Source organism: Varroa destructor, unplaced genomic scaffold (assembly GCF_002443255.2).
Source record: "Varroa destructor unplaced genomic scaffold, Vdes_3.0 BEIS01000005.1, whole genome shotgun sequence".
Taxonomy (NCBI): domain Eukaryota; kingdom Metazoa; phylum Arthropoda; class Arachnida; order Mesostigmata; family Varroidae; genus Varroa; species Varroa destructor.
Genome location: NW_019211458.1, coordinates 40561350 through 40588819, shown reverse-complemented (window position 1 = coordinate 40588819; position 27470 = coordinate 40561350). Strand labels below are relative to the sequence as shown.

General features: G+C 41.1%; 1 protein-coding gene and 1 long non-coding RNA gene across 3 annotated transcripts in view; one reads left to right on the top strand and one right to left on the bottom strand.

Annotated features, from left to right (window-relative positions):
- LOC111251373 (neuroligin-1-like) overlaps positions 1 to 25912 on the top strand; it is a 116980-nt gene extending 91068 nt beyond the window's left edge. Inside the window, exons 8-15 of one of the 2 annotated variants that reach the window (XM_086990143.1) lie at positions 1121 to 1430; positions 5381 to 5671; positions 15259 to 15427; positions 15921 to 16193; positions 19529 to 19996; positions 21062 to 21466; positions 22284 to 22338; positions 22443 to 25912. In XM_086990143.1, the coding sequence (XP_086846269.1) occupies positions 1121 to 1430; positions 5381 to 5671; positions 15259 to 15427; positions 15921 to 16193; positions 19529 to 19996; positions 21062 to 21466; positions 22284 to 22338; positions 22443 to 22522 (2051 nt within the window). In that variant the 3' untranslated portion in view covers positions 22523 to 25912. The remainder of the gene's footprint in view (positions 1 to 1120; positions 1431 to 5380; positions 5672 to 15258; positions 15428 to 15920; positions 16194 to 19528; positions 19997 to 21061; positions 21467 to 22283; positions 22339 to 22442) is intronic. The other variant, XM_022807882.2, reaches the window with a different exon arrangement.
- LOC111251374 (uncharacterized) overlaps positions 2799 to 27470 on the bottom strand; it is a 30630-nt gene continuing 5958 nt past the window's right edge. The window contains exons 3-7 of the long non-coding RNA XR_015328385.1: positions 15243 to 15414; positions 13924 to 14087; positions 13049 to 13171; positions 3739 to 3816; positions 2799 to 3376 (exon numbers count right to left, since the gene is read on the bottom strand). This is a non-coding gene — a long non-coding RNA (uncharacterized LOC111251374). The remainder of the gene's footprint in view (positions 3377 to 3738; positions 3817 to 13048; positions 13172 to 13923; positions 14088 to 15242; positions 15415 to 27470) is intronic.

Here is a 27470-nt window from a genome sequence, read left to right as displayed (position 1 = left end):
TATATATATAATTTTCTTGTTTTACTTAAGTACGCTGTAGATTAGAAAAATTCTTAACTTTAACTAGAAACAGTAAATCTGTTTTTCATTAAAAATTCTATATGATACGGTGATAATATCCTGGATAAATTCAGTAGTCTGATTCGAAGCTGACTAGATGCTTTTGTACCGATCAATGTCAGTGCAGATTGTCGACTGCAACGGTCTCGTAGCTCAGCGAAATCAACGGGTTCGAAGAACCCGAAGGTTTGAAGGAATAAGAAAAGGTAACCGAAAGCTATATTTACGTAGAAAGGTTTGAATTAGACAGCAAAGGTACATGGAATACATATAGGTTTCACTACGGCGTTGCAATGACAATAAGGCTAAAAACACAAAAGCGTACTTCTACTTTTATTAAAATAACGCACGTGACATAAGTCTAACAGCAGTTTTATACTACTATCCGGTCTTGAAAACAGCATCTTCCCGTTCTTAGCCCTTTCAACAAAGGATCGATTTATTGCTTGACTGAATAGGCAAACGTTGACAGGTCTTGCCAACCCTTTCGAAGAGTGCGCTACGGTTGCTTCGCTCATCTTAGCTTGTGGTGCTTAACAACGGTGGTGGGGGTGTCACTTTTACGTAAAGCCCAGCGCTTGTCATAAGCGCGCTACAGTTTTCTTTCAAACCGGAATAGCGTATCCAATATAGGTCGATAAAATTAGGCTTTAAGGAACAGCAAAAGACTCGATTTCTTCAACTGATAGAACCAGCTAGGCGTGTTAATGTTAAATGATTTAATGTCGAAATTCTTTCATAGCTCTTTCTTTCGGCAAAACTGTTATTGGCTTAGAGGACATGTAAACGTTTGAATAAGCTCATGTCTTGAATAGAAATTAACGAAGAACTAAGAACAGGAGAAAAGCAACAAGGTGTTTATGACGTCAAAATGAGCGAAAGATGTGACTTATTTGGTTCTCCTTCCAACCGAAAAACAGGACGTACATTTTGTATATTAAAATTTGTAATTTTCTTAACCACTACCATTATGTGGAGTCGACCGATTATTCGGTTGCGGGAAAATCGTCGACGTTTACTGCCCTACTAACTCATTGTAAATTGTCCCAACTCTAAATAGGTACATTGGAGGCAGTATCAGACGCATTAGTGGTTGCACCCCTGATCAGAACGGCTCAGCTCCATTCGAAGCTCAAAGGTACTTCAACCTATGTAGGTGTATTTGGAAATCGTCATCGGCGCATTCGAGAAGAAGTCGATCTGATGGGCGATAGCGTTCGAAGTCCGACAAATGGCGAGGATTATTTAGCATATGTTTTTGGTGCACCTCTGGTAAACCAACTCGGCGGTTTCGGATCAAACTACACACCTGAAGAGGAAGCAATCTCAGAAGCTTCCATTGAGTACTGGACCAGTTTCGCTAGAGATGGGTAAGTAATTAATTACATGTGCTTTTTTTTTTTTTTTTTTTTTCTAGGAAACGCGTTAGACTGACGTAGCATTCGAAACATTTATCAAACACCAAAATGCATGTATATCATTTTTTATCGACAATTATAAGCGAAATATGTAATATATTTGCTTAAAGTCGTTTGGTGTGATGAACTGTAGCGGTCAAATGATTGTCAAACCGTATAGTTACGCAGAAATTATTATTATTTTTTTTATGTTATTTTGCACGCTCGTTTGTTTATATAAATTGAACAATTATTTTCTTTTTAGAGAGCTAGGATTGGCTAGATATTGTGACCCGTTTACCTTCTTTTGTGACCACGTCTATTACGTGCACTTACAATTTAACTCTGTGACTGCGGCTCCCGGCCTTTCTAAGAAAAAATTAAATTGTTCATTAGTGAGTTGGGCCGTGGGTTTTAATTTTCCAAGTGATGTTATGAGGAAAGAACAGATAAAAATAATAAACGTGTACCCAGGACATCGTTAATTGGAGATGGGCATAAGGTTTCCATAATAAAAAATATCAATTTTAAAAACTCCCCACATTATTTAAAAGCTGATGAGGCAGAAATTTTTCGATATAGAATATTTGATCAAGTCGCTCTCCTATAAAATAGAAAATTAAACATAAATCCATGTCAAAAAGAAGGTGTGAGAGGAGCTCACAAGCACAAGTTTAACATGTTCTTCGAACTATCCGCAATATAAAAAGGTGTTATTTGCGCTCATAAGTTATTTCCTAAGACTGTTGTTAATCTATTGGTGATCAGTTTGCCAGCGCCCAGAAGGACCCATTTTATATGTCAGGATTGTTCAATCACCTATAACAGAGTTATGAGCGATGCTTAACTACCATACCAGACGTAAAGTTCAAATTTAAAGTAGAACAACTGTGAAGTTAATCGTAATGAAGTCCATGTGTCTCTACACAACCAACCATCCATCGGTCTACACGGATAGTTAGTAAAGTTCTTCAACACTGCTCGAAACATTTTCTGTACCCTCATTCCTGTCAAATCATTGTTTTCATTTTATTTTTCGCACCATTGGGACCATTTGTGGTGATGGTGGTAATGAGAAGATACTACTATGGTTCAAAGCAAAATAGTATTTAGTAAGAAGATTTTCTGACAGAGGGTCTTGAATTTTATACACGACAATTACAGCCCTCAAGAGTATCTCACAATGATAAATTTAGGGACCTTATGCTAGAAACCCGTCTTGAAAAAGAAACATAAATTAATAACTAAAGATAAAGCTTTCTTACCTTTAGCGTAGCACTACATATTCTAATCACAAAGCGTTTTAAGAGCTCGATCCTACTATTTTCAATGCTGCTAAAGTAAGTTCCATAGTTTTATTTCGAGTGCATCTCTGTAACTCTATACTATAAAAACAAAGTAAAATATAAATATTAAATGCTTCCATCTTTGCAAGGCTCAATACCTGGCACTGAAATCTGAAGTCAATACATTTGACTGCTAGGTAAAGTAGCCACTGTCCTCGCGCAAAAATATTATTTAAAAAAATATTTAATTAAAAATATTTATTCTTCATCAAAGTGAAGCAGGCACTTCAGAAATTCATAGTTTTTTGTAAACGTCTGCTAATAACAAATAGGATAACTCTGAGTCTTAAGGAGACCCCAAAATAGCTGAAATGCATTAGTTTTCTTCAGTTTTTATTTTTTTAACCGCAAAGTGGTTCTTTCTGTTGATCCTTGTTTACTTTTTGCAAGTGGCTGTAGGGCCACTTTTCTCTCATTAAATCATGCCAGACCCGTAAATGGCCTCGGCTGTCTTCTCGCAGGTCCATGATAGCTTAGTGGGTAACGCAGTTACCCGCTAATTTTAGGGACGCGTTGCCCGGTCATAGACACACGGTTTGTTTCGGGCTGGGAGCCAGACGCTTAATGGAATGCCTAACAGCGATAGCGGAAGGAAAAGTCGAAACATAAAAGTTACTGGTATCGGCTTTCTCATACATATGCGTTATTAACACTCAATGGTTCCAACAGCGAGCACCGCAGAGACGAAAACAGCGGTTTTTAGATGATACATTGGTAAAAAGCGTTAGTAGATTGCGCTGGCCGACAGCTTGTTGTTTGTCCTGTGGCTCAGTCGATACTTTATCGTCGATGTTTACTATGTTTCTAAAGATATATAGCTATTATTCTCTGAATATGCACATTTGATAACAAGGGCTTCTAATCTAATTCCTGTGTTGGTTTTTATAGCTAAAATAGAAAGTAGGTATCGAAACCCGTAACCAATACCTATTTACCTTCTAACAAAAATATCCTCGTGAAGTCCTTTGATTTCGCCCACAATATCTTGGGTTGAGGTAATTATGTGCCACGGCCTGAAATTCGCGAAAAGTATTCTGAGTATTTCGATCCTTGAAGTATGTTTCTGTGGACTGTAAAGATTCAACCTTGAAAAAACTATCTGCAGAAAGGAACATTTGATACAGATGCGTAAATGACAAGTTATTGCCCTGTGGTGCTATATGACTTGTAATAGACAAACGTATTGAGTCTCATAGGTTAGAACCGGACAAGAAACTCGAAACATAGAGAGACTAGGTGAGGTTGAAGAGGTGCCTAGATCTTAAGCTCTGTTCTCACCGTTATACAGTGTTTACACCTTGTAGAGTATATACAAATATCCTAAGCAGTATAGCTATGAATCAATTTATAGGCATTTACCAAGCCCTTATTTTTTGTGCGTGTCAACACGTCAGGCGTCTGCAGAATGAAACAGAGTTTGAAGTTCGCCTGCCGACAAAGCCGATTTGCTACAACACTGATTGAAATTCCCGCTAACTTCTCCTACGGTATCTATATACCCTATGTGCATTTGATATCTTGCGTTTTATTACGGCCATAATTATAGTGTCTACGACTGTCTTTCGCTACCCTGCTGTTATGGTGGCAGGCAGCCCAGTTTTCTTCTTAGCTTCGCTTAGTTTTTTTACTCATTGCGCAAACGTGGATGTAGGGAATGTAAACAACAAGCAGAAGTCTTCTGTATTCTCCAACGTAGGTAGCAGCATATAATGGTATAAGCGGTTTTTAGACATTGAGCGTTAATTGCAAAAAGTTAGCTGTGGTTTCATCTGAAGCAGGTAGTGTATGAAAACAAGTTCTTGATATTGTAGTTTTTCCAAATCACTGATTATTATTTTGTCACGAGAATAAATAACCTCTTATAAGCGAAAAAAATTATTTGATAATAATAATAATAATAATAATGAATCAGTTAAAATCATTTAATTGTCATAAATCTTGTGCTTGCTCCTTTTGAATTTGATTCATTATCAAATCTGGAAAAACAACGTTTTAGAATGTATCCGTATATATATCCTACAATGCTGCCTTTCCCAGATAAGATTTACAAAATTGTAAATGAACATACCTACGGAATTTGCTCAAAATCATATTTGGTGCCCTCGAAATGGGTTTTTAAAGATAAGATTCTCAAATTGTACCCGCTCATTTTTTTTACCAGCGTTTTTTTGTTAATACATGATTTTTCATTTGAAACATCGATACAACGGCCCGTTAGGACTAACTTGGCAACGTGGTTCGTAACATTTAAAGAAACAGAACCTTAAGCTAATAGAATCTGAAGTAAGGATTATAATGTAAGCGCTGTATGGTACTATGATTATTTGTTTTTTTTTTGATGAGACCTATACGTAGGTGTACACAACTAAAGACTGAAATTAAGTAATTGATCGGGAGACGTAACGATAATTCATGCTGTTTCCTGAGGTCATCGTATCTCATTAGTGCTTCAAGTATATAAGGTAAATGGATTCTTGTATTAATATATTATATTTAATTGAAAGCCTAACAAAAAATTGACGTAACTTAAATTTATCGCAAAACCAGTTATGATCTATCGCTTGGCTGGCTTTTCAGGTATCCTTCACTTGCTGAGCCGACCTTGTCGCAAGACAGTGAATCAGCAGCCGAAAGAGTATCTTCTGCAGATGGAAGATCAAAGACGATCATAAAGAATTCTGGGATAGATCTATCAAGACATCTGGGAGACGAGGTTAAAGGAAACAGTAACAAGCATTGGCCACCTTACGATCTGGCTCAACAAAAGTTCATGCAAATCACTGTCGCTAACCAACCACCGGCAATCAGGGATCACTATAGGGCGCATCGGCTTGCATTGTGGACCCATCTAATTCCGCAGCTCCACAGGTAAATTTAAGTCTATAGATGGCATCACTGTGGTTAATATTGTGATTCGCTTTTTATTCTTCTTCCAACTTAGTATCATGCTTATAAATTGCTTGGATTATTTCATCGTACGTGCACCGTGCTAGATGCTTTTATAGTCACTCCTAGTAATAAGTCACTACGTTAACCCAGAAAACGGAGAAGAACTGGGCGAGGTACCGTTTAATGCAAAGTCGGGAACACTTCTCGAGTTCCAGCAGAATAAATACGGCTAGTAATTATGAAGAAACACGCCGCAAGCGTAGTAAAACGATATTTGTTTGCTTGCTTTCGGGTATACACGAACTCACCCGAGGGCTTAAACTAGTCGCCGCTGTACTTTTAATATTCTGTACAAATTGTGGATGTGGGTTTGTAGATATATATATATATATATATAGTGGAAGTGACAGTCGATATTGAGCGCTTGCAATACTAGAACAAGATGAAAAAAAATAATTGTGACGACCCTCGGGAATACAATAATGTTTAAAAAAAAAAGCATGGTTATTTGGTGCTGGGGTAATGAGATGATGGCGCCCCAACAGGCCGCCATTCACTAAGCTGAAGGTTAACGGTACATATACAGGTAGATTAGAAATTGGTTGAGTTTTTATGAACAGTTTTCAAGTTAAAGTTTCAACTAGGAAGGTATCTAGACTCTGTTGAAGAAGATAATCGCAACGACATGCGAAGAGGAAGAAGTAGCGAGATTACAAAGACATTTCAACAAGAGAACTGGATTACCACATCAACCGGGTAATTGAACAGGCAAACCAATCACCATAGCAAGGTAACCGCACCAAACTGGTTTTGCGATCACCGAACTAAAGCTATACGTTTATTAAATTCAAAGAAAAGTCACTGTAACAAAATTGGCGCAACAAAAATTTTAGGAAAATAACAAGTATAACATTAACTTGTCGAGGCAAAACTACAGTACAAATTTTTGTGGTATTTTAAGGTAATATTACTAGCTTAACTATACGCCATTTTAATTCAGGACCTTTTGCTGACAGCATAATTCTATCGCCGTGGAATTTTATAATTTCTCGCCGCAAAACAGTGGCAGATAATTTCTACACCTATTCATGAAAACTATATTAATACCGTTAGATAGCCTCTGCAGAAACTGAAACAGGTAACATAAGTTGGTGGAAAATTTAAGCTCTACGGCAATTTTTGCCGATTAGCTAAAGAATGGGGGTCGGTAGACGACGTCGCCCACGAGTCTGGCTGGCTCTTTTCAATTAATATTGAAGATACACTAAATATCTGAATCAGTGGTTTTGCAAGGCGGCAACAACTGGCAACGTATAATTCGTTCCATCTTTTCCTTAGCCACATATTGTGGAGCACCTGTTCATTATTATCGTATGTGATCCATTATTCATTGGCTGTGATGAATCACTTTAAAAATAGCTCGATTTTGTTGCGTTTCGATAAAGATCGAGTAGATTCTTTCGCGTTAATCTGTGCTTTTTTTTTGGTAGCCAGCCAGCCAGCCTTCTTTAAATAGTTTAAGACTATTTGGTAATGGATGCTTAGTTTTTAGGCGATACATGTTGGCCTTCGCAATAGTTTCGTCCACACGTTCTTCTGTGATTGGTCGGCCACTACAAGGAACACGTCAAAATGTTCAGGACGAAACCATCTTTGGGCCGTTTCCTCCAATAGCGTACCCGGCTACAACAGGCACACATGGTGGGCCTGAACAGTATTGATGTTTTCAGGGAGCTCTACTTCAAGTTTGATTGAAGATATTCTAACGAGTTTAGCGCGTACTCATTTACTAAATCTCAGCTTTCAAATTAGCCCAAACAATGTCGACCAGACCCAACTTCTATTACCTGAGACATGATCAGGTCTAACAGCGATTAAACTCATTGATATGACGAACAGGTTATGATTAAAAAGCTTCAGAAAGCGAAAGGATTGCGGCAACATTCTAGTGATAGAATTAAGATGATTTCGAGGGTGTAAGAGACGAGGTGAAGTAATGCAACGGCATGTAATAGTTGTTCGTACGCACCCGAGCTATAGCTCATGTTATGCTCAGTGAGACATCAACGCGTAAGATTAGTTGATTCAACCGAAGTTAGTAGTATTAACTAAAATTAGAGTGTCCTGCCCCCGCCATGTAGCAGATTTGCTAATAGCATAAACAGGCAATCGAAATAGGCCGATAGAGGATTTCTCTCTTCGAATTGTTATCTTCCAAATCCTCCAAGTTGGCCAACAGCTAGGTAGAAACCACGTATCTGGCTGAGAGTAGGTTTGCATCAATGGACCATCACAATTATGCTCTAGTCTAGGCCGGTCAAAGCAAGCAAACATGTGGGGTGGCTGTAGATAGTTCGAAAAGTATGAACAAATGGTAGCTGGATTAGCTGGTCGGTTGGTCAAACGTACGCCAGCACGTGCGGTTATCGGAAATTAAATATAAATATTTATTCTCGAACGACAGATATTTGGATTACAGGTCTAAACGGACGCAGCTAACCAATAAGCACTTTTGAGCAATGGCGCTTATCTACGTGCAGCTAACGAAATGGAGACGATCTGAAAGAGCGTTCCGTTTGAATTCACCAACGGAGCTCCGACGGCATAGGGAAGACGTCGAAAGCCTAACTTTATAGATCGTGATCATTGAGCGTGAAAAGGATCTGACAATTGGCAAGAGCCGGAAGACATTTCATCTTCACCTTTACATATCGTGTGAAAATCGATGAAGAAACAAAATATGTCCATTCGTGCGGTGCGCAATAGCTGTCGATAGACGGAAACGAAGTCGATAAGCTTGGGATGAACGAGCCGACATCGAACAGTATTTCTTCATTCACTTATCGAGTCGACCTCCTTTATAGAAAAACCTAGCAAGCTGGTACATTGCTCACCAATTTATTGGCAAACGACAAAGTCCACATCCCCGTCAGTCATTTTAATATACAACATAATATATGTACAATACATGCAAGCAAAAAATTCGTATATCGGAAGACACTTGCTTTCTTTGGGAAGAAAGGGTGTAGACAGCTTTATGAACATAGATGGCTATTACTCGCAATTACGAAACGATTTTCGTACAGAGAAAGGCCTATGAGCGATTAACGTGCGCATACATACTCCTCGACGCATGTAGGGTATACAAGAGCGGGTCATAAAAACCTGGCTCGCATAAGCGGCGTCACTGTAGTCATAAGCACGTTTTCTATAAGGATGTAATTGAGTTGTTTCCAGGTTTCCCATTGTACGGTACGTGTTCGCTAAATGTTTATAATAAGTAAATAAATAATCCTACATATAACGTAGAAACCATAAGGGACTCAGAGCGAAATCATGAAGAAATTCGTTATGTTCGGGATTATCTAATAGTGAGAAAATTCGAAAAGTATCGAACCAAATTTCTCTATTAAACGTATAGGAATGTAACTCATTTCAATGCATCGCCGGGTTCGTCCATGTCGCATCATAATCGGACTGTCAATATTCCGTTTGCATCCATTTAATGATATACAATACGTTAATGAAACCTTTGCTACGATAATGGTTACGCTACAGCGTGAAGAACGCGATACGTAAAGTAAATACCCTTGAGATCTTCACTGATATCAAGTGGCTGGCATGGTGACATTCCAAACGGAAATGACAGAAAGCCTCAGAAAATTGAAAAACATAATTATTCTACGTCCGGATGTATCAAAAGCACCCACCCAAGAAGAGAACCATAACAACGACAAATATGTTTGTTCGAGCTATACATGTCCAAACTAACTGGTTCTTTCCATCGCTAAAAATGGTTAAAGAAACATTTTTAGTTAGCAGAGTATATCCAAACAAAGATTCATGTGCTGAGGCAGACTATGCTTAGTACCGGCCACAGGAATCGTTCCTAGGATGGCTTATACGCCTAAAATATTTTCGTCCTATATTTGTCGTCCTATAAACCTATATTTGTCGACTCTGAGGTATATATGTGTGTGTATGCTTATATATGTGTGCATGTTTCTCTTAATGCCATCGACAGACCGACAAAATATCTTGAGAAGATTTGTAACCTAAGCAGTTCAACGGACCGCTAAAACGTAAGCAAGCTAAAGGCTTTCTGTGCAAGATGGCTTTACTCCATTTCAATATACACTGCTACCATAGGACATCTAAGAACAAGTTTTGCCAAATTCGGCTTGGAAGTGCAGTTTAGATGAATTAGTAGTTCTAGTTCAAGAAGAAGTATTAAACCCTACCATAAGAAAAAGGTCTGCTTTTTTAATAAACTTTATTTAAATTTTTTACAAAACTGGACCCCTCTCACTATGTATGCAAGTCGCATTTCACAAAGATTCTGTGCAGCGAAATCCGGAGACGAATGTCGCGCCGAACCGATGGAAAACTACACTTTTATTAAATACCTTAAGTTCCAGAAAAATAGGTTTATGTGCAAAAAAAAGCATTATCGTTGCAGTTCTCAATAAATGGTTCATGTATGAGTGGTTTTCAAGCGAATGCTCTCGATCTTGATTCAGTTGCCTTGCGGTAGCCGCTTAAATAATCTGTGCCTCAGGGGGGCAAGCCGAAGCGCGACAAGTTTACTGTATCGACGAAAACAGAAGTCCCCGATGCCCCTAGACGGCAGAAAAAGTTGACTTTATAATTCTATGTGTGAATCGTTAACGGCTCTCCATAACGAACAAAACGAAGGTTCTAGATAGACGCGGTAGCCCGTCAGACATGTGAGACCATCGGATGCCAACATCCCCAGAAGTGATCTTCAAGATCGTACCATCCAGGATTGTTGTCTCCTATAGCCCACGATCCGATTCGGTTCTTATGCGGGCGCGTGTCAGTTTACCAGCGCCCACAGTTAAACCACTCTGATCCTCTCAACAATGCGGTTCTACTGAACAGCCATCATTATTGCAGCAATGCGAGATGAAATGTCTAATTCTGTTTAACATAATATTGATTATTATTGATAACATTGATCGCTGATTGTATGAGTAAATATCTCTACTATTTGCAGGAGCCGCAACAAGCACAGCTAGTCTACATGAAGGCCACACAAGTGAGGGCATAGTTAGCTTTCGCAATGTTATTAGCTATTCCTTTTTTTTCGCCCCTTTTCATCAGTGTGATTGGATGTATTTCAAAATATCGAAAGAAAAAACGATTTATCGTCCTGACTTCATAACAAAAATAAGTCTCGTAAATTTTCAATCTATCTACATTGAAAAATAGTAAAATCCACTCGGTAATGTCCTATGAGGAAAGCAACTATAGATACGTTTAGACACTTGTGCTTGATGCGTACTTGCTAGAAACCAATTCGTTAATAGGCCATAGACATCCAAGATCTTAAAAGTTTTCGCTATAACACAACTTGACGGTGTCCCACCAGCGATTGAGTATCTGCACATAATAATGTGTCGCAGCTCATTGAATAGACCTGCAACACGAGCAGTACGAACTCATACCTAACCTTAAACAATTGAAAAAGGATATTATTACCAAACTGGTATCATAGTTATTTTTTTTGGTTTATTATTAGTTAGTATCATTCAACGGAACCAATGGAGTAAAGCTATCATGCTGAGCCATAAGTTTTAGAGGTCATATAACTAATTTCATATGGCGACCGTTTTGATGGGTTAATATAGCTGGCCAGAATACACTCAGATTGTCTTATACATGTCACTATTGATGCAAAGTAATTTCACAATTTGCATTCTGGGTCCGGCATTGGTCTATAAAAATAAAAGAAATAGTATGTGCATCGGCCGGACGACCTTGGCTAGCTGTAGACCGCAACATTTTACGAATGTTGATCACAATATACAAAATTTATTAGGGTTATTGGAACAATCATTAAGTACCATCCTATAGTAAAACCAGCAGAATGTATCTTGGAAAATTTCGTTAAAGACACACTTGCTTGCTTTTTGCAGATAGGAAACTTCCCACGGCTCTTACTGGCCCCGTATCCACATAGATGCCTGGTGCAGTTTGGCGGCTTATTTTGATATTCTAGATTTAGGGTTTAATGGCTGTCCTTACGGCAAGCGCACCTCCAGCTACTTCTCCCTCGTAGTAAATTTACCGTAACATTTGTTTATGTCAAAGGCGATGCTCTACTTACGACCATCACTGCGGGCAAATAATCGTCTCGAATGCTTTTTGCGAACTCGTGGTCACAACGACAGCCTCCAGTCTTGCTATAGCTGCCCGCATCCACTGGACAAATACTACAAACATGTACGCGCGCCACTGATAGGCTCACCAAGGGACTCGAACATATTACCGCTTGTGAACTTCAGACGGACTTCGCCCGCTACGGTCAGAAGTCAGAAATCTTTCAAGCGCAGAATGTATTGCTTGTGCCAAATGGTACATTGTTTACATATAAAAATAATCGCTGTGGAGTGTTGAAGCTACTTGCACCGCCTCCAGTGACTGACTAATTGGATTTGGAAATGCTATAGTTAAATCAGATTACCATTTCATGTCTAACATTTAGACGGTCTGATGTCACGTAGACCGTTGCCTTGGTGAAGAGACTCGTCAGAAAATTGAATTGGTCCTTTACGACCACTTTTGGCGACGCTCTTACAACCTGAGCTATAGCAATCTGCGGCAAAGTGCGGGAAAGGGTTCATAGCGAAGAAGTGACAACAAATACCTTCAAGCAGACTACATACTATAGAAAGCATTCGTTCCTATCAGCGAACTCAGGCCCCCATAGCAACTACTAACAAACTCAGGCGCCAAACTACCTCAGTTCCTCAAAGCAACAAAAAACAAGAGCGCGATTACGTTTTCGTTAAAGTGCCAAAGTATCAAAACAGGAATAAATCAGAAAGATCATATGTAGTTGTAATGTATGCCACTGCATAATCATGTTTGCGAAAGAACAGCGATAAGAAAAGCGTTAAATTCACTTCACTGACTATAAGAAAAAGGCACATTTACGAAACACATATGATTAAGGACGAGATACTAAGGCTGCGATGAAGTCCTTCCTTTCCGTCTGATTTACAAAACGGCAATAGACCATGTATGACGTGGACATCGGCTATTTTGGACTGAGCGTCACCTCAGTAAATTTGAGTTAAAGACAAGCGAGACATGTAACGATCTCCTATCGCTCGTGAATGAGAGCCGAGGTATTTCAGTCAGTTTTCCACTGAGATTCTGCGTTCTAACGCCGATTCCAGTTTTATTGAGCGATGCCAGTAACGATTATTGTAACTAAACTTCTTGAAAGAATATTATTGTCGAAAGCAATATACGGCAATATCAACATTATTAAGAGACCTCTATTACGATCTCGATTGGGGTACGACAAAAAATTAACTCGGGGTTTACCTGGGTTAAGAAGATTCATCAATCCAACTGTGGATGACATTAATTTCTGCTTTGAACCGGCATTTCCGTGCTCCTAGAGCTCGAAGTGGAAGAGTGGCACATTGTCTTCAGTGATGACTTTTTCTGCAACAGGTCAATATTTGTAAAGCTGCAGTGTTACATCTGGGTGCCCTCACAGAATAATATTCAAGTATGTAGTTCAATAATAATCGAGAAAGCTCGGTTTGACAGACTTTCAAAAGTTAATAGAAATGATGCATTAGGTCTAGAAAAGGGTGCGCCATTGCATTTTAAATATAGGAATACGCAAAAAAATGTTCTATATAAGGGCTGAAACTCAAGTCATAGGTAGCTATAGAAAATTTGCACGTAGCCATATAATATGGCAGGTTTAACTGTCAGATCTGATTAGGGTTCACATACATTTGCCATCAGAAATCCAAAGTTGTACGAGAAATTACGTAGAATATATGCACATCTAATTTGTGATGCCAACAAGGCCACAAGAGAATCCCGGTACACAAAAGGATCAGGAACATCCATTCAAAGGTTTCGTACCACTGTCACAATGTGAATATACTACAGATCATCGAACGTCTGGATTCTCCTAATAACGCCATATTTAAAGCAAAGGTTTTAAGCAAGGTTTATCGTTGATATTGTTGAAACCAAAAGTCAGTCGCAACATGACATGTTACCAAGTTGTAACATAAAAAAAATTGCTGTGCACGATCCTTTTTGGCTGGTCTCAGTCCTACCCACTCAGAAAGTAACTGTCGTGCCATGTATGATTTAAACTATAGTGAAAATTCCAACAAAATACTAAATGACAGCAATAGTGATATCAGTAATGAGGTTACAGACGTGTTGCTTACCGCAGTTGCGCATCCTTTCTATAAGGTTCAACTGACTGCGGGACAGTCCAGGTAGTAAAGGAAACGTCCTCGAATGTCCTTGAGCTTGTTTATACGCAGCATCTCATGTTTAGTCATCCGAGTAGGTTAGACAGAGCTCTGTCTTGAAGATGTCACTCACAGGCCTAACCGAAAGGAAAAGATACTTAAGGATCTCCTATTTCCTATTCCTATATTCCTATAAAGATGTTGGTTGTTAAACGAGCAGTGTTCCTTCTTCCAGAGATGCTATGACGAGGTAGGCGCATACCGTAATCTGCTAGACCGTATATGCCCGGTTGGCTGTTTTGTAGGAAAAACCGTAGCCCGCGACCTCTGGCCGAGAGGCTGGATGCCCTATGCTGCTACGACATCGTAGAGCCATAGAGCGAAAACTTGATAGGAGCACACACACACGTTTGAAATCGACCTTGATCAAAACGTGACAGCTGTCATATCTGGCGAACTGTATAAGAGCTGTCTAAATGCTCGGTCCCACCCAGCACAAGGGCAAATAGAGGAAAAAGATCGCGCATTGAGCTAAAAATTGTAAAGACGCAAAAGGAAAGTCGGTCCACTTCTACAGCTGCTTAGATGATCCCTGGCAAAAATTTGATGTCAAACTTATTTCTAGTCACGCTTCGTAAAACAATACATCGTCCACAAAAGACTGACTGAATTTCTTGTGAGTTCCTGGTCAAGATTCGACAAAATGTACGTCCTCCATTCTCTGAAAACAGATGTGACTTGGATCCATGTTACGTAGTGGTGCATTCGTAACGTCCTGCTGAGGGTAGTGCACAAATGACTCACAAAACTGTCTTTTTGGTGTACGATCCAACATTTCTTTTTGGGTGACCATTTTCATGAAGACTATTAATAATTTCTGCAATCTTTAGATATACATTACTGTCAGTATATCTTATGAGTTACATTTGAGGACCTCTCAAGAGTCAAGAGTGTCCCATCGAAGTGGATTTGGGACAGTGGTTTCACACGTCCCATTGGGCATCAGCTCGCCAGTGTGTGGATGCGGTTGCGGGACACACGTCTATAAGAGGCTGAGGTGTACTATTACTGCGAGCTGGCCGAGACTAACTAATTGCAAGGACCCTAGGATGGCCAGAATGATGCCTGCCATAGCTGATGTGTATGGTGGACATTTAGACCCGAAATCACCCGACAACGTTAGAGGGACAGCTGATTATTTCGAAAGCTGTCTGGGTCTGCTATCTATATGTACCTAATATCGGATATCTTCTTCTACCATTTCCATGCATTTCGCTGCTTCAGTCTTTTACCATTGTGTTGCGGCAGGTCGGGTGGGCCAGATGTCAGCCCCTTACATCATCTTCTCGACGATCACGATGATCCCCGTAGCTACGAAGGCCAAGTTATCATCGACCCACGCTCAAGACACGTGCCGGCTGGATCGACAGGTGGTGAGGTGCGACATCACCCTGGAGCAGAAGGCTTAGAAACAAAGGTAACAATCTGAATAATTAAGAGGATATTAATTTAGAATCAAACTTCGTCTATAAGCCATGTGAATTAACTGATGATTACAATAATCACGTTTTACCTTTCTGTGTCCCTAGTAGTTCGTTTTGTTAGAAATCATCATTTTACCTCTACTCACGAGCTATACCGCCTGAGCCACGTAGATGTGTCTTTGTCAGGTCGTTGTTATTTTGAATGTTATTTTGTTGTGGCGTTTTCTGCGCGACAGGTTTTGCTGAGCTCGTTGATTGTTTTTCTAGCTACATAATTAACGGATATGACGCCGCCAAAATGATCTTAATCCTGTTTACATGCACATAATTTGTATTTTGTTGCGGATCTGATTTCTACGACGTAGAACACACACAATTTTCATTACCATCCTGTCTAGTGATTCGCAGTCTAATCACTCATCGTTATCATCTTTATTTTCTTTTCTAATTTTTCACAACGGCATTCTCCCACTTCCTCCAACTTAGTCGAATGATACCAGTGAAGTTGTTGGTGCAGGAGCAAGCGCCGCCAGCGGTGGCTCCGGTGGTCTCGGAGGGTTTGGGTTCGACTCCCTGTTGCTGCCGGCTGGGGCTGTGGCCTCCTCGTCCGCGCTGAGTATCACACTCGCCGTAGGATGCTGCCTATTATTTTTGAACGCTTTGATATTTGCTGGAGTCTATTACCAAAGGGACAAGACAGCACGACTTCTGCACGAGGCCGCCAATACCAAGGAGCAGAATGTTGACGATAAACCAAAGGTAGGAAGACTCAACGCGTTCGATATCCCTCTTGCGTGCTAAATGTTGTAGCTCTTTTTTCTCTCTTGAATGTATAGGTCGATCGATTAGTTTCGGTAGACCGCCTCAAGATCCACATCGTGCCGGATACCATTTGGCATAGTCGTTCAGATAACATTGTCTTCCATGTCACTTTATCTGTACATTGTTTTGTGACACGCGAAATAAATGAAGCAATTATTAGTAATGGCACATCATCTAATCTGCTATCGGAGAAGAGATTGAAGAGGAAAGCAACCGTTTAACTGCTACTGTATACAGTTGGTCATCGTTGCACAAAGAAAAAACCCGTTTATAAACGTATGTACCGTGTAAAGACTAGCGTAAAACACTCCATTATTGACGGCTTTCTCACTCTCTAATAAAGCAGAGATGTTTAAACATACTGTAATATATACGATGTTGTGACACAAACAGAACCACTGAAATATACCCTGTCGTTTTTCGAAGTGTCAAGCAACCTTGAAAATTATGCGCTTGCGATACCTCATTTGTCTATTATATAATGTTCCTGTCTATCTAGACGAGATGAGCTGTCATCTAGATTAAGTACTGAAAATGTGTAGTTTACTCGCTTGAAGATACCGTGTCTGTACGACGTGATGCGATCGCTAACGGAATAATCTCAGAGCCACCGCTTGCAGCAGAATCATTCGTAGCATCCCTGACAAACTATATAGTTGAGCATGCCCGTATAACTATTTTGACAGTTTTACTGAAATACTTTTTGTGAACCGTATAAGAAAAGAGTGCTTGATACACAGGCATTCATGGAAAAGTCCTGCTGCGATAGATGCATGTGAGTAAAAGTTGAGATAGACGATTGTCAGATACACTATCTGCGGAAGTGTGTTGCGCCTAATTGGGTTCTATAAAGAAGGGGATAAAGAAGGGGAAAGAAGGGGAACACGGACGTCCGAAATCTGAAATAGGTCTGCATATCCCGCTGAAACGACGACAAGTGAGTTATTAAGACGTTTCAAATCACTGGTTATTATTGTATAGCTAAAAGCCCAAAACAGTAGGTCATGTGTATGTTGACAAAATGTGTGACGCACGTTTACTGTAAATACCTGTACATAAAATAATAATTTTGTGTGCAACCTCCTGCTGTTACGCTGGCCGTATCTGCATCCCTGTACGTGCAGTCCGGACGTCTTCTTCCTTATACAATGTGGTGGCACACAAATACACATGCCCAAAAAATATATTCGATAATTTTTAATCCAGCTGACATAGCGGACACAGATGGCCGGCTAACGTGTGCATAGAGGGTGCATTGAGTTATATCAGCGAAAAAATGGTCAACTGACGAAAAGTCTGACGTGAAGAGACTCAGTATGGTATTGTGGTTGTACGAACAAGCCTCCTGCACCGGTTTTTTTTTTTTTTTTTTAATTAAATTTAAATCATTTCAACGATTATTATTGTGATCAAGATCGTCGTCATATTGGTAGAGTCATGCATCATTGCTCTACGACCAGAAACGTGTTTACGTATCGAATATCGAAGCCATTCGATCATCGTTTCAGTCACTTAACCTATACGATAACGCATCAAGGCTAGATTAGATTAGACTTGACGGGACCAGTTAAACAAATGGGCAGTACGTGAAAACAACACGTATTTTTTTCCTTGATCGTTCAGATTGATTTACCAATATTAGCCGGTCAACCGTATCGGCGCGTATTATATTCACTATACGCACTCGACCACTGGTCTATAGCCGAGAATCTTCACATTTGTCTCAGTCAAGTCACTGACGGACGTTACAGTCAGTTGTATGTACACGTATAAATACGTGTATCTCAATAGGAATGCTAGACTACCAGTTAGAGTTAATAAATGGCCCGCTAAAATGCACGCTTCATGGCGTCCAGCCATCGAGATGCGCAGACCATCCGTCTACAATGGCCTGTCCTCTATAGAATACGTATTTGTATTTCAGTGGGTTAACTTTGAAAGGTGGAGGGCAACGTTTAGGATGATTAATAGTTGTGGGTTGAAGTGTGGCTCTCTCTGAAATACCTAAGGAAATAGTTGCATGCTGAACCTCTCCCAATACGCACTAAGCAGGTAACGATAATCATACAAAACTTCACCAATATATCTAAGCACTCGCGAATGTTCATTGTTGCACCAATGCTTGATGCTATTTTGCATTGGCGCAAAGTAGAATTTATACATAGCTGACTTCCAGCTTCTTAGCCTTCTGCAACAGGTGTCACTGCCGCTACGTAGGATTGCTTTGAAGATCTCTCGTAGGACGAGCTTGATACGATCGGAAGGGCTCATTTAGGGTAGTTATTATTATATCGTTCGTACTATATACTGTTGGGTCAAACCGTGTCCACGCCTAGATTCGAACCTAGACCACTTTCGTGTCCCTCTGGTTTGTAGGCAAACACGTTACCGTGACATCGCTGTGAGGGCCGCTGCTATATCACCACGCGACTACGACGTGACAAAGAACATTGCGACAACTCTCAGTAATATGAATAGTAACTGTGATGTCGAACGGCGTCTTTGAACTAATTCTTAAGCTTATGAGCGGGAATTGTGTGAGTCTGGGGGACACTGACCGCAAATGCGTCCGACTGTATGGCGCATGCGATTATTGCTATTCGGCAACGTCAAGGTCGTCTGCGCAAAAAGAACCTAGGGCGAACCTACGACCTTGATCAGAAGGTTGAACAAACCCCAAGTTAGGTGGAAGCTTCGCTCTTATTGTGCGCATGCACATATATGTATGTATGGTATTACATACGCATGACTCTGCACCTTTTTCTCTATTCTAAGAAAATTCAAGAGTGCATTTTATTCATGTTATTACACTTCATTTCGTACTCGCCTTTTTGTACACTTCATTTTGTACGCTTGCCTCGAAGAGTTCATTACTGTGTAGACGCCCTGCACGACATATTATCTGCACGTACGCTAACAGGGGGGTGACTTCATTCCGAGGGTATTCATCATATTTAAAAGATATTCGCCAGGGTTCGCATGAATGACGTTATCAACAAACATCTGCTGCACGCTGCTGATATGATGCATATCTTAACAGTGATCGCTGCCATACGCAGCTGCTGCGCCAACTCGTTATTACCTATCCCGCTCTCATTTTATATCTCCGCAAAATATCCACCGTGCTTAATAGGTGACCTAGTATATGCGTCAGCCTTGTATAAACTAGGAAAATATATATCCTGCACTGCGAGCTTTTGAACCGCTCGATATTTTCTAACGTGTTGTCCTGTTCTTCTTTGACACGCCGTTTGACCCAATGCTCTCGCCAGGTGTCAACAGCAACAAAGATTGTAGACACGACGGGCGGGCCTAAGTCGAATTTAATGGCCGCAGTGGTTGACGGTAACAAGGCTGCACTGCGTTCCGCGCCAAGCGGTTGCAGTCTGGTATCAATGACATCACTAGGAACCTGTGGGGCGGCTGTGCGTTTGAATAGCGCCGACTCAAGTGAACAACAGCACGAGCGGGAAGCGATCTGCGATAGTTTGACAACGTCGATGTTGGCAGGTCACACATGTATGCATACCCATAGCCAGAAACAGTGTGTTCATGAGTGCCCTAGCCATATGAGTGCTCGTATGCAACAGCAACAGCTACACGACGCAAGAGGGATGCATCATCAGCACGATCTCGTTCAGGCCCATCGAACGATTGGAATAACCAGTCAGGCTGGACAAACGGCCACACTGAACGTGGCTAGCGTACATGGGCACAAACATCTGATTGTCAAGACGCAGGTGAGTGTCTTTTGGTAATGTTAGAAGAAAAGTGCTATATGGGAGTTTCCGGAAACGGACTTCCTGTCGTCACTCTTGCGTCCGAAAATAAAACCATGCGTCTTATAAAGGTTTGGATTTGAAAAAAATAAACCGCGGTGACAAAATGAGCTGGGCGCTTTTTTAACGTTCTGTACAAAGAAGTACAAAGAACTATACAGCAAGTAACTTTTCTCCAGTGGTTTCTTGTTTATCGTAGTATAATTCAGCTATTTTCGAAAGGAAATACACGTATTACGTGTCTATTATGTAGGTACTGTCACTAGGAAGCCAACATTGCTCGTACCCGAATAGCCATCTCGACGTCTTCTTCTGTGGTAACTAGCCTACGTTATGACACTAATTCAAGTTCCCTTAAGTTTTAAACACCGATTTAAGTTATTATATGAAATAGCATTTACAAGTTAGCGGCTCAGCAACCGCCCTCGGCATGTGGCACGTTTGTCTGCCCACGCAAGTAGTTTCGTACCCTACACTAAGCAATGCACTATTAACCGATTTCGTTAGAATATGCCACCCCGATTCAGTAAATTGAGTTGGTAAAAGGAGACCTATTTTGGCCCTTTGCTCCTCTTCGTCCAAAGATGATGGAGGTTATCGAAGCGAAATGAGGCGAAGCTGCGATCATCTTTACGGGAACTAGCTTCGCTGTTATTTAGTCTGCCAGCTGAATGGCTGACCGTTTGACTTTGCGCTTTTCTTCACGTTCGGTCATAGCCCGTAATGAGGCCATAAAAGAACGGAGAGGGCAAATTTAGATATGGTACTTGTAGTGTTTGTTTTTTTCCTTCTCATTCCTGTTGCTGCTATTGCCCCAAACTGCTGATTTGCTCAGTTAGTTGTCTGCGGACCCGTACTTCACTACCTACTAGATGACAGCATGGCCCTGTGCCAGGGTCTAGATAGATTAAAGGGCGTGATTTGGGGCAACTCGGTAGTCTCCTAAATGATATGAGATTATTACCTAAACGGCACCTTTTCAGTTTTCCTTCATCAGCGGATTTGGTTATTTTTTTTCCATTGCAGATGCCTAGCAACCCACAGCAGCAGAATGTCCTGCAGGACCAGCAGCAGAATGTCCTGCAGGACCACCAGCAGCAGCAGCAGCAGGCGGGGACCGGCACTGCTACAGTAGCAGCTGCTGCAAATCTGAAGAGTTTGATGAAAGAGGGTAGCTGCGCCCTTTCACTTGGCGCTAGCCCCGATCTAACCATAAATGTGTCCAGCTTCGGTGGTACCGGAGCCACCTGCCCTAGCATATCAGCACATCAGCACCATCAGCCATACCAACAACAACAGCAGCATCTCGAACTTAATATGCAATTTCAAAAGCAAACAGCACAACATAAACAGATCGAGCTGCATAACCAGCGAATGTTACATTTGTCAGAACAGACGCAGTTACATCTTGAAGATCTCATTGAGCAGCACGTACGTTTCATTACCCTTGAAGACGAACGTGTCGATTACCATCTTTGCTACAGGCTTCGCTTATGATTTCTTATGACCTGACTGTGAAAATCTTAGTAGACTTAAGATCTGTCGAATGCTGGAGAAACTTTATCCCCGCCATGCTGCTTCGTAATTTTTTTTTTCTTCCTTTTTTATTTTGTTAGCTGTATTCGAAACATGTTCTTTTTTTCGTTTGTGAAAATGATAATGAGGAAGAATAAGCCGTACGCGACAGCAACTAATAGTAGCTAATTTAATATGACTGGTTAGTCAGAATCAAATGAAGCTTCTGAGACCAATGAATAGGGCGATCTCCTGTTTTTCACGTTGAACCGCTGCCTAACTCTACAGACACGTTTCAACAATTTCAGCAGTACCGACAAAGCTCCCTGTGGTCGATTGCATGTCATTTCACTGTGCTCTTTATGACGGGAGATATTAAGGAAATGTATCAGTTAAAGTCCGAAAATATTACAAATCCAGAGTGTAATATTTGTATGGCCTTCAAAATTGACTAATTGTTTGTTTTTTAAATCGTCTTCGTCATTGATTTCCTTCCTGCTTCGCATATACTCTTTAGTTGATTGGGCTTCTCACGATTGTAGAAGCCAGATAAATTAGCTAGACAGATACGTCGTAACAGAAACGTAACAATTAACCAACTGTTACGTGTAACTGTTAAATAAAATAAAATAATCACTTCTATTGTTATTATTTTGTATCGTCTGAGATTACGCAGTGCCCCAAAGATAATAATTGAATATTTTTGATGTCTTGTTTCTTTTTGTTGCTGTAGGACACGATTGCTACTGTCGGGTGCAGACCCGTCGAATATGTCGGCACATCAACTGGTTAGTAAAAATATTGTGTCTTCATTACCGCCACAAACCGCTGATGGCGCAGTGGATGTAGATAGCATTCTTGGACCTGCGCACTAATCCCGTTCTTTCGCTAGGAGGAGCAAAGTGTGCCATTCACGATCATCCATATCATTCTCGCAAGGATATCAGCAAGACCTGTAGTGCAATACAATAAAAACGCTAGATTATGATTTCTACGTCGTGGTCGTACGCCTACCGGGGCAAACAAAGAAGTATCAAGAGCGGACAACAAAGCGGCCATCCTTACGTTTGTTAGTTGTAACTCGTCGAACCGCCAGGCACCATAGACCCTTTGGTCTGGAACCTAACGTTTTTCTCGATATCCCGACTCTTGGCCTGCATCCTATGCTTCTGCAAATTCCCCGAGAGATGATAGCCAGATAAGAACACTACATCTGAGACAGGCGAAAAAAGTGGGTTGTCGCTGATACCGTGGTCCTTCGCGATCAGTACCATCGCGGGTTCGGCCAGTATAGGCTGGGCATGAAAGTGGCAAGTATAGCCATGACTTTCGCTTTGTGGCCATCGATTCCATGGACACTATTCCATGTTGTTGGCGCCGTTGGCGGTATCGAACGTTTCTACTGCCTGAAGTCAGAGGTTCGTTCTAAGGAAGCAGCACACTAAACTGCAAACGGTCGTCGTACTCCCTTCAGTTCCGTTTTCGGTCTACTATCCCATGTCAATTCCCCTAACCAGCCAATCCACCTCGAATCGAGGAGAAGGCTGCGACTGCAACGCGCAATGTTCAACTTCAAAGAGAGAGAGAGAGAAAAAGACCAAAGAGCTTTTCTACCACCATCGCCATTACTACCCCTACTATTTCCACTCTGAATTGCATTCGAGCCGCTCATGATGATGGTGCTGCTGCTGGTCCTGCCATCGCTGCCTCTGTAATAGCAAGACCACGCTTTAGAGTGCTCTGGAGCACTAAAGCAGACAGCTCGAAGTCGGTGAAGGCCAGTAGCATCACAGAAAACGGGGCATACATCATCCACTTGCAAGATACTAGCCAGTGGGGGAGGGGCAGTCTGAAAAGTCTAACGTCCTGTGAGAATCTTCCATCCTCCCTCTGCCTCTCGCTTGTTTCCACTTCTCTTTGCCCTATCTTTTCATCTTTCTCTGTCTGGCCATTCGCCCCCTGTGTCTCTTCCTGCCCACACAAAAGACCAACCGCTGCTCGCTAACAGAGAAGCTGCTTGTTCCTAAACTACCTCACCAGTTCCTTCTTCACGTCTTTTTATCCTATATATCTCTCCTTTTCCTGTACCCTCTGTTACTTCTATCTTCTAACTCGTTTTTTCGAACTGTACTTACAATTTCGCTTTCTACATCATGTTTGTTTCTTTGTCCCTTCTCGCGCAGTCACTCCCTATTCTGCATTCCCCATGGACTAGCAACGTGGCAAGCGTGAACCCTCGCTAAATCTATGTATGCTATGAGTTTACGCGTGTCTGAGCCTATGTGCGAAAGGAAGAGTGAGCTTTTGTAAGCGCGCGATTTTCGCTCTGTGTGTGAGACGAAATGTCCCTTTCAGGATCTATGTTCGTATCATATGTACGTATATGTATGCCTCACACTAACATCAATAAGGAGCAGGACAGGCAAAAAAAGAAGAGGATCAAACGGAGATGACTTTGGCCTGAAGTTTAGATGGTCGTGTACGTGTGTCTGCGAGCGTCATTGGTACGTGTGGCTGATTTAGGTCAGACGACACGTCTTATAAGTATCGCTTTGCAATCCACGAGGGTTCGTGCTACCACTGGTGCCGTTGCGGTTGCTGCGATTGCGTCTCGAGCTGATCCGGTTGGCTACAGCCGTAGTCTTCCATTGGCCGCTCAATGGATGGCCTGATGGCCAGCGGACGAGCAATGAGATGTTTCGGACGAGACCACCAAGACTGGTAAAAGACGGTAGTAGCAGAGTAGTTGCTCCGAGACGAACTTTAAGACTACTCTAGCCGGTTGTGCTGGTGACGGTGTTGGTAATGCTACTTCGTATTGCGATTCCTGGAACTTCTTTTCTGACACTTCACATTGCCGGTAAGAAACACTCACCAGGCAAAATTTAAGAAAAAACGAACAGCAGCACGGAACGAGACTATAGGAAGAAAGAAAGGGCTAGGTGATGATCAGCGGCAGCGAACGGAAAACCGGCGACTGCTTTAGCAGCCGGGGCATCGGTAGAGGTGAATCGGGCGGTGGGAGTTAACCGAACGTTTGGGTCGCGATGAGTCCAAGGATCGGAAAGGGGCTAATTGAGGCTATGAACGCCGAAACCAGTCGAGCTAATGTGCGCCTGATTGGCCTTTCCGGTTGTGTCAGAGCCAGCCAAGGTCGGTGTAACGGGATCTGCCCAGAAAGCAGGCGACAAAAGAGCGAATAGAAAGATCGGGCGGACATCCCCTAGCAGCAGTAACCGAACGAAGCCCGAAAAAAGAAAACCAGCAACTTTATCCTGTCCAGCACCTTCTCCTCGTTCTGAACGAGGACATAGAAAAGATCAGGATTGGAAGGAAGATTTAGCAAGCCAAAGTGCGGCTGGAAACGTGGCCGGGAACAGGGACCAGGGATGGACCCAACCACGTAGTACGTAAGGAAGCTTTTGACGTCTGATATTAATTCCGTTGGCTTGGCTAGCGACAAAGCTGGCTAAATTGATGATGGAAAGTAATGTGCTCACAACTGGAGTGACAGCCCGACCTTTGCCTGAGTCTAGTTTAGCTGCCTTCCTTCATATGAAATTCGTCTGTGTAAATAGATATTTATATATACATCATCATCGGCAATGATTGTTTTGCTATTACCGTCGGAGCAGGTCACGAACATTGTGTTGTTTTTACGATAATACAATGTTATTGTTAGCATACGATCATCATTCGTTATAGGCTCTTATAGCGCACTTCTGTAAGTCTGCGTTAAACGGACGCACTCCGTGATTTATGTCACAGGTGATTAAGGAAAAATGGGAACATCGGATGCATCGTTTGATGATAATGGACACGATCTGTTACAGTACGGACATTGCTTGTTGACACGGTTTTGTTTGAAGGAGAAGGACGTTTTAGTCTACAAGGAAAATGTGTGCGTAACTGAAGTTCGTAACGTATCGTATTATTAAAAATTGGACATAAGAACTATATATGAAACGTTTGTACATTAGTACCAAAGAGCAGTAATGTAAACCCGCTCTGATGGCATCGAAACTCCGGAGAATATTATCCAGTTTCTGTATGTATTCGGAAATAGAGGGAAATGTGCAGACGTGATTACGCTCAATTGCTTGTGAATACAAAATACAACTGAGTGAAGCAAAGATGAACTGTAATCGCTGCTTTATAAGGCGTCCCTACGGCTTTATGTGACACACGTCGTCAAAAGGTCGAACACTGAACATTTTAAGCGCGAATTTTTATGCTGCAAGTATTTGCAAAGCTAACCCTACCGCCCAAATGTACATATAATCCATATCGAGTCTTAGTAACAACGAGATAGGTGTAAATAAAAACGTAACTTCGAGAAATTGATTTTTTCAAGTTAAATCACATCTGGTGTTTTCACTGATAGGCAGATAATAGTTAATAGATAGGCAGATAATAGATTATTGTTCGGCGGAACGATGCAATCATCATCAAGGCGTTCGTGAGCGATTAGTTTATATCAAATGTTAAGTTTTAAGGGCTGCAATCCTAAAAAAGGATAGAGTGGACCATTCTAGTAATGAGAAATTAGGCGGAACTGTTACCAATGTTTTACACTGTGGCTACCTACTCGATTTGGCTGATAAGTAAGCGGAATGCAGTAAAAAGTGTGTTTTAGCAGAGCTTGCTGTCTATCCGCTTCACTATTGCAAGACGCAAGAAATGCCTGGCGCACGAGGATGGCTTCACTGAGTTAGCGAGAAAACCATTCGAAAATTGAGCGTCGCCACGCTGAACATTCAATAGATGAGACTTGATTAAAATGTGCAATTTGTAGAGTAAAATATTTAATTAAAGTGTAAATTAAGTTTAGTTATCGGTCACTGATAGAGGAAACTTCTATTCAAGACCCTGATCGCACCAGCTACGATGTGGTTGAGGTTTTCAGCCCTCAAAATGGCCAACGACCTAGACGCTAGTAGGTATTCAGCTACGATGATATCCCTAGATTTTAAACAGAGCTATCCTGAAATTACGAGGCAAAACATGCAACGCTAAATGACAATTCCACTGAGGACATAAAGGTTGTAAGAGTCAAGAGTATCTCGTAGCACTCATTGTAGCCAGTAGGAGAAAAAAAAGTTTCCTGATTTTAAAAATAGAGTAGATAATATTGTAGGGAAAGCGATTAATCTGCTCATTTGAATAGCTAAAAAATGCTGTTTGAAAACGTAAAACACAGACGCGCCCAAACATACACGTACACATACATACACGAGAGAGAGACACAGCCCAGGGTGGACTGGATTTTGGTTAATCTAGCTCAAAACATCGGTGTAAGGCACAAGACGTTTAAGTATATACCTATCTATACAGTTGTAAATACATCTACTAAAATGGTTGATAAGGTTATTACTAGATACAAATACCTTAGGGTATGATGTAGCTACTTCATTTTTTTTATGTTTCTAACAAGTAAGTAGGTTCGGTAACTTTTCCACAAGATATGGTGATGGAATTTCGAAAAGTATTATAAAACACAATGTACCCTCTTTACATGACTTGGAACAGTTACTCTGCGGGCTCTTTGTCGTTTGGGTTTGCTTTGTCCTTTGCGCTCTTTTATAAAGGCAGTAATGTCAAGTATGACAGCCTTCTAGTAGTACCAGTATCTATCGTTTCTAGTGATTTACTAAGTAATCTAAGCTTTTAACAAAACTTTTTTACTAATTAATTTAATAACGCTTTGAACAAAAACTTATTTAAATTAAGAACTCGTTGAAAGACCCATGGTAATGCCTAACTCTAACAAGCCTCGTCGAAAGAAACGGCTGTAGCTTTTTAGAAGGTATTTCATAATGTTAACAGAAAGTGGTACAGTATGGTCGACGCCGCATACAGTGCCGCTTAATCACTAAAATAGTACGTGTACTCGATATATATTTTATTTATTTATTATATA